Here is a 13221-nt window from a genome sequence, read left to right on the forward strand (position 1 = left end):
CACTGAAGAAAGTGGAACCTTAATCTAAAATATGTAGCCTTCAGAAATGCCAAAGATTAAACAGTATTTAGATTGGGTACTGCTGGAAAGTAGGGAATGACTTCTTCATAGGTCTGTGGTCCTGAAGACTATACCCACTGCTGCTGAGTTTTTTTTTTATTGGGAGGATAGGAATGTTACAGGGACTGGTACAAGGTTTAAGGAGTCTTCTAGTATACTTTGACTGTTGGTTTTAGTTTCCTTTAGCTTCTGGTTTTTGAGGCTATTATGCAAATTTGGGTAGAGTTTTGAATGGGTCACTCTTGGTTTTGATGGGTTTAGCCCCATTACTTCTGCCAATATCAGTGGAATTTTTGTTGGCAGGAAAACCGACACCTTGTTGAGATCTTCTCTTTGGATTTGATTTGGATTCTAGTTTGCTGTGGCTTCATCAGGAATAGGGGAATCTTCTGGGATTTCAAGAAAGGCCATGAGGAGAATATTTATCTGGCAGTTGCACATGTGTAGTCAGTCATTACCTATTAAGGTTTTATATGTGGAAGAACAGACAAGGAAAGAATGTGTGTTGGTCAAATGTTTCTGGGACAGTTATGGGCTAGGATTTGGGAACTGTCTGAGTTATTGGAGATATCTCTCCTGGGTGGTTAGGTGACACTGAGGGGGAGGTTATAGAATAGTCGGAGAGTTTATAAAGATGATATTTTAGTGCCTATATAAATAATGTATTTGCAAGGTTGTTTTTTAATGTTTAGAACAGTTTACTTTTGAGTTTAAGGGTAAAACCAGAAATTGGGTGCTTGATTTCCCCCTCAGAACACTTTGATTAATCACCCACTTTATTTTTTTCCCTTTTATTTCTTAGGCAGTACAAGACACTTGTGTTTTTTCAATGCCTGCTGTTTATAATATCTAAAAGTATATTAAGTGGTTCCTCCTCCAGGAGTTCCCACCATGGCTCAGCAGCTAATGAACCCAATGAGGACACAGGTTTGATCCCTGGCCTCGCTCAGTGGGTTAAGGATCTGATGTTGCTGTGAGCTATGGTGTAGGTTGCAGACGCAGCTCGGATCTGGCATTGTTGTAGTTGTGGCGCAGGCTGGCAGCTACAGTTCTGATTCAGCCCCTAGCCTTGGAACCTCCATGTGCCGAGGAAGTGGCCCTAAAAAGACCAAAAAAAAAAAAAAGGTTCCTCCTCCAGTGTTTAATTTTCCATGTGGAGACATTTAATTGTTATAGTTGAAGGACATCATTTTATTCTGAGTCTTATTCTGCTTCTTTCTAAGGCTCTTTCCAAGCATTGGAAGTCTAACAATGAGGCCATTTACCCTATTTCTGCCTTAAAATCTTTCATAGAAAGTGAGGAGAGAGATGGGGTCATATCTCTTTCGGAATCAATTCCTACTGTCTAATGGCGTTAGTCTATCCTTGAAATCTATAGTGGATTTATTCTTTCTTTGCTTAACAGAACTGAATCAGAGCCCAGTGTGTGTTCACAGAAGAGACTTTACTGACAGCCTCTGAAAAAAGTCCTTTTCTAACTTCTTCTGATTTCCCCTGCAATTAATGGAGTTCAGGACACAATACCCCAAAATATGGCACCTTTACATATTGAATATTTTAAGTTGAATGAGTACGAAAAAAATGACAGAAGCAGAAAAGTCACTCTAACTCCCTCACCCTCTCATCCATCTTCTTTGAAATGGGTCATAAAACCCTCATGTGAGAGGGTTTCCTCACATAAGAACATCACCAAATTGGGTGCTTGATTCCCCCTCAGAACACTGATTAATCACCCACTTTATCCTACCTAGAGAAAAGGAGCATCCTTATCTCTGAAGACAAATGAGACCAAGAAGATCCTAACTTTCCCTCAGTTTACCACACTTATCTCATACTCCTTAACCTGTCATATTCTCCCTTGTTTTATTCTCTGCATAAAAACACACAGGTCTGCAGAGTTCCTGCTGTGGCGCAGTGGGTTAAGAATCCGACTGCAGCAGCTTGGGTCACTGTGGAGGTGTGGGTTCGATCCCCTGCCTGGTGCAGTGGGTTAAAGGATCCAGCGTTACTGCAGTTGTGGCTTGGATTCAGTCTCTAGCCTGGGAACTTCGATATGCTGTGGGTACAGCTATAAAATTAAAAAACAAAACAACGACGCCAAAAAAAACAAAAACAAAAAACAACCACAGGTCTAACTGTTTCTTCATTTCCTCATGAAGGTTCCCCATGTCACATATTAAATAAATTTGTGTGTTTTTCTCCTGTTAATCTATCATGTCAGTTCTATTTTCAGACCCTAAGAGAATTGAGAAAAAGTTCCCTCTTCCACAGTCAGTCATGGGTTCTTGAGTCAACTTTAGGTTTTTCACACTGTGCTTTTCCCATTGTACCTCGAATTCCCTCTAATGTGTGACCTAATGGGTATAGACCTGGGGGCCCTGGAATATCAGTTCCAAAAACTATTAAAGAAGTTAAATTTCTCCCATTCTTGGGTAGACCTTAGAAAGTTTGTAGCCCTGGCTGTCAGGTCAGGATGAGACCAGATCTAAGCAATTGACCTTAAGGCATTTTTCTCTCTTCCGAAGGAAGGTTAACTTTAAGAGTTACAGAGCTTTTGAAGTTCCTGGTCAGCTTGAGGAGTAGGGAAAGAGGTCAAAGGGAGAGATGAGGCAGAGGAAATCAAAAAGAATGAGGGAAGAGGAGTAAAGAAAGGACTTTAGATTTGAATTGAGATTTGGGAGGATTTAAAAAGAGAGAGCGATTTCTTTTATATTTTCCTTTTACCTTGGTCACAGAATCTCTTAAGGAAACAATTTTGGAATCTGAATTTCTTTTAGGAGACCAATGGGTATTTGAGATTTACTCCCTTTTAACTCTAAAGTGTCTCTTCGATGAACCATTTTGTTATACCAAAGGCTTAGTTGTATTGCTTTATTCTCTTGCTCAGAAACTTCTCATGGTCACTCACTGTCTATAGATTTGGTACTCACTGCCTAGCATTTGGTACATTTATAGTGTCATCCTCAGGTTTAGGGAATTTTCATAGTGTATATTTTCTTAGATGTGCTCTTTCCTTGTTGTTTTAAACTTTTCTCTGTTGAAAAAGATGTCTTTCTAATTATTTTCTGAATTCTACCCCACCAAGTTATAAGTGCCTGTTAAATTGCACTTATTTCATGTATATTTCTTAAGGTCACATTTTTGCTAAACATTTTATTGAGATATAGTCATATGAAATCAATATTATTGCTCGACCACTTTCTGATTATTGTATTTTCTTCTGGAAATGTATATTTCCTTTTCAGTGCTAATTGTGTTTAGTAATAACAAGTTCATGACTTTTTTGAAACAGGAGCTTTTCTTCTTTCAAGCCAAATTTTATTTAAAAGTTTTCCTGCTCAGATTATAAAATTTTGTGCAAAGCGCATTCTTTCCAGACTCTATGATGTGTAATTTCCTCCTGCTATATTCATAGCCATTATTAGTTATAGATTTAAATACTACCTGTGTTATCCATTATCATCTTAGGACTTTAAGTTATCAGAGAAAGAATCTAGGTTACTTTTGGCATCATATTTCATTCCTTATCAGATCAGAAGAAATGGATAGTGTTAGACATAGGCATCTCCATATCCCATACCTTTCAGTTAGCCGTATTAGATTTTCTTTCCCTCTCTAAACGGTAGGAGTCCTGATGTTATTGTCTCCTACTCATATTAAAAGAACTACTGAAATATGCTGCCTTTTACTCTTGGAGCTAGAAATCACTTTAGAAGGCCTGTATTTTCTGTCCCTAAACTTATGGGTAGATAGCATATTGGGTTGAATTTCTCTTTGAACTGGAATGGCTTTAGGTTAGCCCCATCCTTCTCTATGGTATTACACATTTTAGAAGGATTTTTTTTTCCTTTCTTAGTCTTATTTGCCCTGTTCCTTCATTGCTCTGGACACTGATTTTAAATTAACTCCATCTTGTCATTGTTTTGGCTTTCCATTTTATTTTCTGTATTTCTTTTGTTCTGTCAGAGAATCCTTAATGTTTTCCAAGAAACCACCACTAATGCTATTTCACAAGCATAAGGCTTCTCTAAAATTTTTTTCTGAGAGTTCTTTGGTGGCCTAGCAGGTTAAGAATCCAGTGTTGTCACTGCTGTGGTGCAGTTTTGATCCCTGGCCCAGGAACTTCTACATGCTGCAGGTGTGGCCAAAAACAACAAAATTTTTTTCCTTAAAAACTTTTTTTTTAAACTATAAAATGTATTTTTTTCTGAAATTGATTCCTCTAATGGAAATTTTCTAGTAAATAAAATTTTAATGTCCTTTAAAACCTTATTTAAATAGTATGTGAGTATTGAATATCTATACTTTAACTACATCAACTTTTTTTTTTTTGGAGTGGGGAGGTTTGTTTTTATCTGGTATACTGTTATTAAACACTTTGCATATATCAAATTCAGGTTTAAGTTAAGTGACGATAATCATTGAAATAATTTTTTTTAATTGGGCAGGATTACATTGATTTCTAAAGCTTTCCTAATCACAAGGAATTCTGAACATGCAGGATTTGAACTTTCTCATGTAATAATTCTTAGACTAGAGAAACCTCTCCTGTTCCTGGCTTGGGTTAGTGTTCAGCTGTATTTTTAGTAACAGTCCTAACTCAGTAGCTATGTAAGCCCTGAGCGAAGATGGAGTCACAGGGTAAACTGGGCTTGCTTCCCACAGGGAGGGCTGGGAGTTGAGCAGGAAGGAAGGCCTGTTTGTCTCAGTGCCTTGTATGCAACTATGTCTGAGTAGGCAGCAGGGGACACAATGTCTCCCTTGTACAAAGTAACTCTCTTAGTGAGTGCTCAGATATGTGAGGAAAAAGTGTTTGGGTAAGTGAAGGAGAAGCTTGGGGTGTTTCAAAGAGATTCTTTTCATGTTTTTGTGGCATTTGGATTCCAGGGAGTGTACTGTTTGTTGCTGCAAAGTACTGGCTTTGTTTTCAGTGGTATTTTAGACTTTTTGAACAAGCTCTACTATCGGCAGATTAGAACGTTTTATTTTCTAAAACTGTGAGCTTAATTTAAAAAATATGATTTGTTTGTGATGAAAAGCTAATTTGTACTTCTTGAAATCAGTAAAAGTTGATTGTGGCGTTCATTTTTAAGAATGAGTTCTCTATAGAACTTAAAATCTTCTACTTTTTCTTGTCGTTTTCATTCTAAAGTCAGAACCAACTACTTATAATGATGAAAACCTCTTAAAACTGATTACTGGTGTTTAAAATGTATAATGTTGATTTCAGGGATCACTTGCTTGTTTTCAAACAGTGGGGCTGTTGTTACTTCAGTGACTGATATGAAAGTTCTAAAATTTACTTCAGTTTGAATAATATAAAGTTTAATTTTCACCAAAAGAACTAGTTATTTTTCTTCTGGAGATCTTGCTTTTGTGGTTAGCTAACATAAATGGCTGGTATTTTTAGAATACTACTTATATATTTTCAGCAGCATTTAATTATCAAGTTATAAGTAGTTAACTTTTATAGAGTGTGCATACATGTTTAATAGTGTTTTGCTTTTGATTTTGTGTAGTGGAGTGTGACAATATGAACCGCTTTGACCGATCAGACAGAAATGTTCGGCAGTCTCAGGAAGGATTTTGGAAAAGGCCACCCCAGAGGTGGAGTGGACAGGAACATTACCACCTCAGCCATCCTGACCACTATCATCACCATGGAAAAAGTGACTTGAGCAGGTGAGACTAATTTAAATTATATTTTCTTTCTTCTGATTAGTTTTGAATCTTATTCCCCCGACCCCTCAAAAACTGTTTTTTTTGGTCTTGTTTTTAGAGGCACCAGAAAATTATTCAAGTTATATGTGGTACTAATTGGAATGATATGTCTAATTCTTTTCTTTTGGCTCAAATCTTTTTTTCATTAGCTTTGTCCTGAACAAAAATATTTCTGTCTGCTTGTTTGGATTTTAAATTTTGGTGTGACATTCTAGTTCTCATTTGGGAATGATCAGATGTTGACTTTGTTAAAGTTTATTATATTTAAAATATTAATCTGTAAAATTGGATTTGTCTATTTTTACTTATATAAGAAATTGAAATTTTGAAATTCCTCAAGTCCTGCACTAGAATTCTTTTTTTTTTCTTTTTGAAGCATAGCATCATCTTTCATTTGATCAGACCTTATGTGTAATGTGGCTATGTAGTCATTCAAACCTGGGATCAAACCCTGGCCTGGCACAACTTAGCTTTTTGAGCTTAGATAAATTTTTAACCCCTCTCTACTTCAGTTTACTATCTGTAAAACATAGTAGTACCTTTCTCTCAGTGTTCAAGGATGAGGGATAAAAGTGCCTGGAGCAGTGTTTGGCTTACCGTAGGCACCCAAATGGAAGTTGTTATTTTAATTTTTTTCCTTTTTCCTCTCTCAACTCATTCTCCTAGGGTTTAAAATCATTTGGAGCACATTTATAATACAAATAATAAAATTGGGATAAAGAAGGGAGTTCACGTTGTGGCTCAGCAGTAATGAATCTGACTAGCACCCATGAGGATGTGGGTTAAATCCCTGGCCTTGCTCAGTGGGTTAAAGATCTGGCATTGCCATGAGCTGTGGTTTAGGTCGCAGACTCGGCTCAGATCCTGCATTGCTGTGAATGTGCTGTAGGCTGGCAGCCGTAGCTCTGATTTAGCCCCTAGCCTGGGGACTTCCATATGCCGCAGGTGCGGCCCTAATGAAAAATAAATAAATAAATAAATAAATTCACATAAATAAATAATGGCAGTGTGTGTGGGGGAACTAAAGGTACCTTATAGTTTCTGAAGTAAGAGAAAAAAAATTGGCTCTAAGATTCCTTGCAGCAAAAGCAAAGAACAAAGCATGATCTATTACAAAATTTAAAATGTACAGAAGATAAAGGATATGTTTCTCCTTTAATCGATTTGCTTTTATGAGACAGAAATATGAAAGAATTGCCTTGCATGAGTTCCTATAAGGAGAATACCTTGCTATATAATGGACAGGTCTCACACAGCTTCCCAAAGCAGAAATAACGATTAATTCCTTAAGTCTGTTTCTTACTTACATTCTGCAATCCATGTTAAAAGGAACTCTAGTACAAGTGAGAAAAGGCAGTTCTACAGTAGATCGTGAAACAATGAGGTCTAATTAAAGATCCTTCTATTGGTAATTTAATGCAAGGATAAAATTTAGATCTGGAAGAATGTATGGAGTGCATATCCTTCCAGGCATTGTGGCTGTTGCTCACCCATGGGCTTTTGATAAGGAATGGGCATCAGACAGTTGGTATTATCAGGCAACAATGTAATATAAAGATAGTCTTCCTTGCTCAGAATGATGATGTTTTTATCTTTAATGGTTGGTTTGTAAGAAGGTAAATTTAAGAAACTCATGAAAATTTAGAAGTTTCACTAAATTATGAACCTTTGCTTATAAAATATAATTTATTCAACCATTTAACAAGTATTCATCGAGAACCTGTATGTTGAGCTCTGTGCTAAATTCTCAAGCTAGAATGAATTTAGAGGTGGTGTGAGAGGTAAAAGCTATAGATTGGTAATGGTTTTTTTGGAGCATTGTTTTGAGAAAGATAAAAAGAATTGTGCTCAGTTGGAACCATAGCAGTTATTAGGTGAGTAGATTCTTATGCCTCTGGCATCGCCTACAAAGATGAGTAGTAAATACATCCTGCTGCCAGGGTTTGAGTCTATGGGAGAGACTGGTATATAGATAGTTATAATACACTTTCAGTACAGTGCAATGATAATAGATGCCTAAATAAAGTGATGTGTACAGGACTCTAGGAGCATGCATATTTTGTCTAGGATAATAGTGTATAAAGGAAGTTACTATTGAACTGATAAGTATGACTCTAGCAATTGCAGAGGATCAGTTTCTATAGAAGGGTGAGTACTCGATGGAAAAAAATAGCATGTAAAAACCATGTTTGAAACAGTCCTACCAATCCTTTAGACGTATGAATAAATGCTATCTCTGACACCAGATAGCGAAAATATCTATGCATTTTAAGATAAAGTGTGGCACATTTCAGCTTTGAGAGACTATTAATCAGAATGTCCAAAATGGACAGATTAGTTATCTGTTAGAACGTTAAGCAACATTTTCCAAAAACTATATTTCTGGGTGTCAATAGTTGGAGAAAAGAGAGACTGATCAGATGAGTATAAGAACAAACTAAATGAAGTTCACAATTTTTAAAAATAATAAACTCCACAGTGCCTTTAATATACAGTTATAGTCCTGTGATGTGGCAAAAATTGGCAGAAGATAAAATACTTGCCATTTCCCAAAACAAATGACCACAGATTCCTTCTACACAGTGTATTTTGAGGGACTAGTGATTTGTTGATCTTCCACACTTGTTATTTTCATTGTGAAGAGAGAAATGTACAACATTCTTGGGGGTTGCTAATCTGACTGATTTAGCATAGAACTCCCCAGCAAGTGGACTGACACGCAATGGTTTGTTATGACTAATTATAGGTTAACCAGTTTATTAATCCCCTCAGGCTCTTGGGTGGCTGTGCAGGATTGGGACTTGCTAGATTTCTCAGAGCCCATTATGGGGATGGGTGGTAGAGAGAGGAACCTCATCCAAGATAGCCTTACTCCAGCAAACCATACAACAATTATTTTCTTTCAGTTCCTTAATTTTTAAAAGATTTGGATATACTAACCCCAGGGCCTTTTAATATATATGTATAAAAGTTCCTTATCTCTTTCTATGACTTCTTGAGTGTTGCTAGTTCCCTTTCCTTCTGTCCTTCAATTCTCATCTTTATTATAAGATTATGTCTTATCTACAACTCAGAGGACTGGTGGTTCAGAAACACTGATCTACTTTATCTATATTTTTGTCAGTAGTGCTTTTTCTTTTCACCTGATCCAAGCTTTCACTCTTTTCTCCCCAGACCTTCCCTTTTCCACTAAGCCATGTCAGATTTTCTCACGTCTTAACAAACCCACATCCTGGATCTCTTCACCTACATTCTCCTGCTTGTAACTTTTTCCTAAATGTACTAATTCTTCAGTAGCATTCTTACATAAAAGATTCTTATTTTCCAGTGACTCCAGTGCTTTACTGTTTAGAGGTGAAGTCTTTTTCTTCACTTTTCTTCGTCACTTCTAAATGAAATATTCTTAAGCCTCTTTCCTTTGACACTTAGGGCATTTGGCTGTACCAGCTCTTCCTTAATGGTCCCTGTCCCTATCTCAAAAATCTTACCCTTGGCTCCCTTTCCCTCTTCATTATAGGCTTTGTTACAACCCTGAGTGTAGCCTCCAGTGTTCATGCACATGATGCATTTAACCTTCTGCCTTCCTAGTTCCCTAGTATGTAAGATATGTCATCTGAGAGTAGAGATAGTTTTACTTTTTTCTTTCCAATCTGGATACTTTTCTTTTTTTCCTGCATAATTGCTATGGCTAGAATCTCCAGTACAATGTTGAATAGCAGGGATGAGAGCAGACATTTCTGTCTTGTTTCCAAAAGTAGGAACAACATTCAGTGTTTCACTGTTAAGTATGATATTAGCTGTGGATTTTCATAGATATCTTTATCAGGTTGAGGAAGTTCCCTCCTTTTCATATTTAATTGAGTGTGTTTTTTTAAAATCATGAAATAAGTATTAGATTTTGTCAAATGCTATTGCTATGTCTGTTCAGATAATCATTTTCCTTCCTTCCTTCTTCCTTCCTCCCTCCCTCCCTCCTTCCTCCTTTCCTTCCTTCCTTATGTGTTTTAGGGCCACATGTACAGCATGTGGAAGTTCCCAAGCTATAGGTTGAATCAGAGCTGCAGCTGCTGGCCTACCCCACAGTAACGTCAGTTCTGAGCCACATCTGTGACCTGTACCACAGCTCACAGCAGGGCGGTATCCTTAACCCACTGAGTGAGGCCAGGGATTGAGCCCTCACCTTCATGGATACTAGTTGGATTTGTTTCTGATGAGCCACAATGGGAACTCCTATCTTTTCATTCTCTTAATGTGGTACATGACATTGACTGATTGTCAGATGTGGAACCAACCTTGCATTTCTCAAATAAATCCCACTTGGTCATGGTGTTATATGTTACTCAATTCAATTTGCTGGTGTTTTGTTGAGGATTTTTCTGTATATAGTCATAATAAATATTGGTCAGTAGTTTTCTTGAGATGTCTGTGGTTTTTATATTATCACATAGATTGAATTGGGAAGTGTTTCTCTCATTTCTGTTTTTGGAAGAATTTGTGAAGGTTCTTGTTAAGTCTTCATTGAATGTTTTGTAGAATTCACCATTGAAGTTATTTGGGCCTAGGTTTTTCTTTGTGGCAAGTTTTTTGATTACTAATTTAATCTCTTAGATGTTCTACAGATAGCGGTTAGGTTTTGTTAGTTTGTAGTGTTGTTCAAGTGTTCTATTTCCTTCCTGATATTCTTTCTAGTTGCTCTGTCCATTAATGAGAAGACATTATTGAAGTTTTCAACTTCAGGAATTAACATTGTGGCTCAGTGGAAATGAAACTGACTAGTATCCATGAGGATGCAGGTTTGATCCCTGGCCTCACTCAGTGGGTTAATGATTCAGCATTGCCATGAGCTGTGGTGTAGGTCGCAGATGCAGCTTGGATCTGGCATTGCAGTGCCTGTGGCGTAAGCCAGTGACCATAGCTCTGATTTGATCCCTAGGCTGGGAACTTGCATATGCCGTGAGTACGCCTACCCCCCTCCCCCCCCAAAAAAAGAAAAGAAAACAATGGTGAAGTCTCCAAAGTCAGTATACCTTGTAACCAAGGTCTGATGACAACAAATTATCTTGGTTTGTGTTTATCTGGGATTTAGTTACTCTTTAACATTAAAGGATAGTTTTGCTGGATATAGAATTTTTGGTTAACAGTCTTTTGGGCTTTCTTTTAAACATTTTTTTACCCCTAAGCTTTCTAATGAAAAATTAGCTGTTAATCATACTTCTACATGATAAATCACTTTTTTCTTGCTGTGTTCAGGGTTCTTTATGTTTTCTTTAGCTTTCAACAGTTTAACTATGATGTTTGTTACTCATTTAGTTTATCATATTTTGGAGTTTGTTGAGCTGATGATTAGAAAATGATTTCCTTCAATGCTCTGAACCAGTAAATTTCCCAGCTTTTGCCAAAGGGGCTCTATGTGTGTGTCCAGGGATGCCTTCAACAACCTGATAAGCAGTTTGCAGCACTGCCTTGGCCTTCATTTCCTGCTTGCTCAGAGTCTCAAGGTCAGCCAAAGGTGAGAGATTAAGACCTTCTCAGGTATTTCCTTGGCATGCACACAGCCCTGTACATGTACATGGCCTTCTCTATGCCCAGGAGTATGTTAATGCTTTTCAAAGCCTTTCTTCAACATCTCATTCCTCAATTTTGCCTCTTCTGTTTCTTGGTGATCTTCTTGCTTGCCCCACTGGTATTGATATCTCAGTCAGCTGAGATTTTAAACAATTGCCACTGAATTTTTTTAATTTTTTAATTTTTTTTTTTTAATAAATGTACTAGAGATAAGACAGTTCCGACTGAGGGAACTCTGAATCAGGTCAAATAAAACAACTGCTGAGAATGGCCTTTTTCTAGGGAGGTGTCATTTAGGTCACATAGTATCAGTTCAGTACTTTTGGAGAGTTCTAAACCCAGTTTACCTCCTATCCCACATCCTAAAGATTGCTGAATTTCATAGCTACTGCAGTTGTAAAGTTATTTTCATTCAAGCCACCACAGGGCTAGGAAGATAGACAGGGAAACAGAATAAAATGCCACAGAGCTGGTTTTTCTCATGAGATTCAGTTTTGTTTTGTTTTGTTTTCCTCCAATAAGTGCTCCTCAGTTGTTACAAGTAATTGATTTTAGAGTTCTTAAAAAGTTGATTTTGAAAAATTTACCAGTGCTTTCTGACCTTTTATAGAGGATTGGATTTTTAGAAGTCTTTTATTCTTCTTTTCTATAAGTAATTCTTTTCCTTCTGTCATGATTTTTTAAAATTAATAAACTTAATTTTTTAGAGCAGTTTTAGGTTTGCAGAATGTTTGAGCAGAAAGTACAGAGAGTTCTTATACACTCCCTCACCTTATTTTATACATGGTTTCCCTGCTGTTAACATCTTACATTAGTGTAGAATATTTGCAATGTTAGTGTAGTATATTTACAATTAGTGAGTCAAATATAGATACATTATTATTAACTAAAATTCACAGTTTACATTAGGATTCATTTTAAATGCCTTGAACCATTAAGTTATGTGTACATTCTGTGGACGTTGACAAATGTATAATGATGTGTATATACCATTATTATATCATGCAGAGTAATTTTGCTGGCTCTTGAAATCCCACATTCTCCATCTGTTCATCCCTTTCTTCTACCTATCCCTACCCTCAGCAACAGTCCTGGTAAACAATGATCTTTTTATGGTCCCCAAAACTTTACCTTTTACAGAATGTCATGTAGTTGGAAATAGCAGTATGTATTTAAGGTTCCTCCATGTCTTTCCATGGCTTTATATCACTAAAGAACAGTCATTTCTTTTTAATCACTAAATAATAGTCCATTATATGGATGAACTACAGTTGTTTATCCATTCACCTACTGAAGGATATCTTGATTGCTTCTAAACTTGGCAGTTATGAATGAAGCTGCTGTAAACATTTATGTGGATAAGTTTTCAACTCATTTTGGTAAATAGGTTGAAAGCATGATTTTTTGTGTGTCTTTTTTTTTTTTTTTTTTTCTTAGGACTACATCCATGGCACATGGAGGTTCCCAGGCTAGGGGTGGAATTGGAGTTGCAGCTGCTGGTCTACACCACAGCTGCAGCAGCACGGGATCTGAGCTGCATCTGTGACCCACACCACAGCTGATAGCAATGCTGGATCCTTAACCCACTGAGCAAGACCAGGGATCCAACCTACATCCTTATGGATACCAGTCTGATTGGTTTCCACTGAGCTGCTACGGGAACTCCAAAAGCATGATTGCCTGGGTCCTATGGTAAAGATATGTTTAGTTTGGTAAAGAAACTGCCAATTTATCTTGCAAAGTGTCTGTACATTTTATATTTCCTCCAGCAATGAGTGAGAGCTCCTGTTCATACACAAACTTGTCAGCCTTTAGTGTTGTGGATTTTAACTTTTGTAATAGGTGTGTGTGACATCTCATTGTTTTAATTTGCAA

At 37.0% G+C, this 13221-nt stretch overlaps 1 protein-coding gene across 15 annotated transcripts in view; it reads left to right on the forward strand.

Moving 5' to 3' along the window:
- The window catches only part of CCSER2 (coiled-coil serine rich protein 2), a 133809-nt gene that overhangs the window by 61210 nt on the left and 59378 nt on the right, over nucleotides 1–13221 (forward strand). For 6 of the 15 annotated variants that reach the window (XM_021073335.1, XM_021073337.1, XM_021073338.1 and 3 more), the window contains exons 5-6: nucleotides 5580–5742; nucleotides 11159–11290. In XM_021073335.1, coding sequence (XP_020928994.1) covers nucleotides 5580–5742; nucleotides 11159–11290 — 295 coding nt within the window. Of the gene's footprint in view, nucleotides 1–4706; nucleotides 4878–5579; nucleotides 5743–11158; nucleotides 11291–13221 lie in introns of those variants that run through there. The other 9 variants (XM_021073340.1, XM_021073341.1, XM_021073342.1 and 6 more) reach the window with 4 other exon arrangements.

This window comes from Sus scrofa, chromosome 14, assembly GCF_000003025.6.
Source record: "Sus scrofa isolate TJ Tabasco breed Duroc chromosome 14, Sscrofa11.1, whole genome shotgun sequence".
NCBI classification, from domain to species: domain Eukaryota; kingdom Metazoa; phylum Chordata; class Mammalia; order Artiodactyla; family Suidae; genus Sus; species Sus scrofa.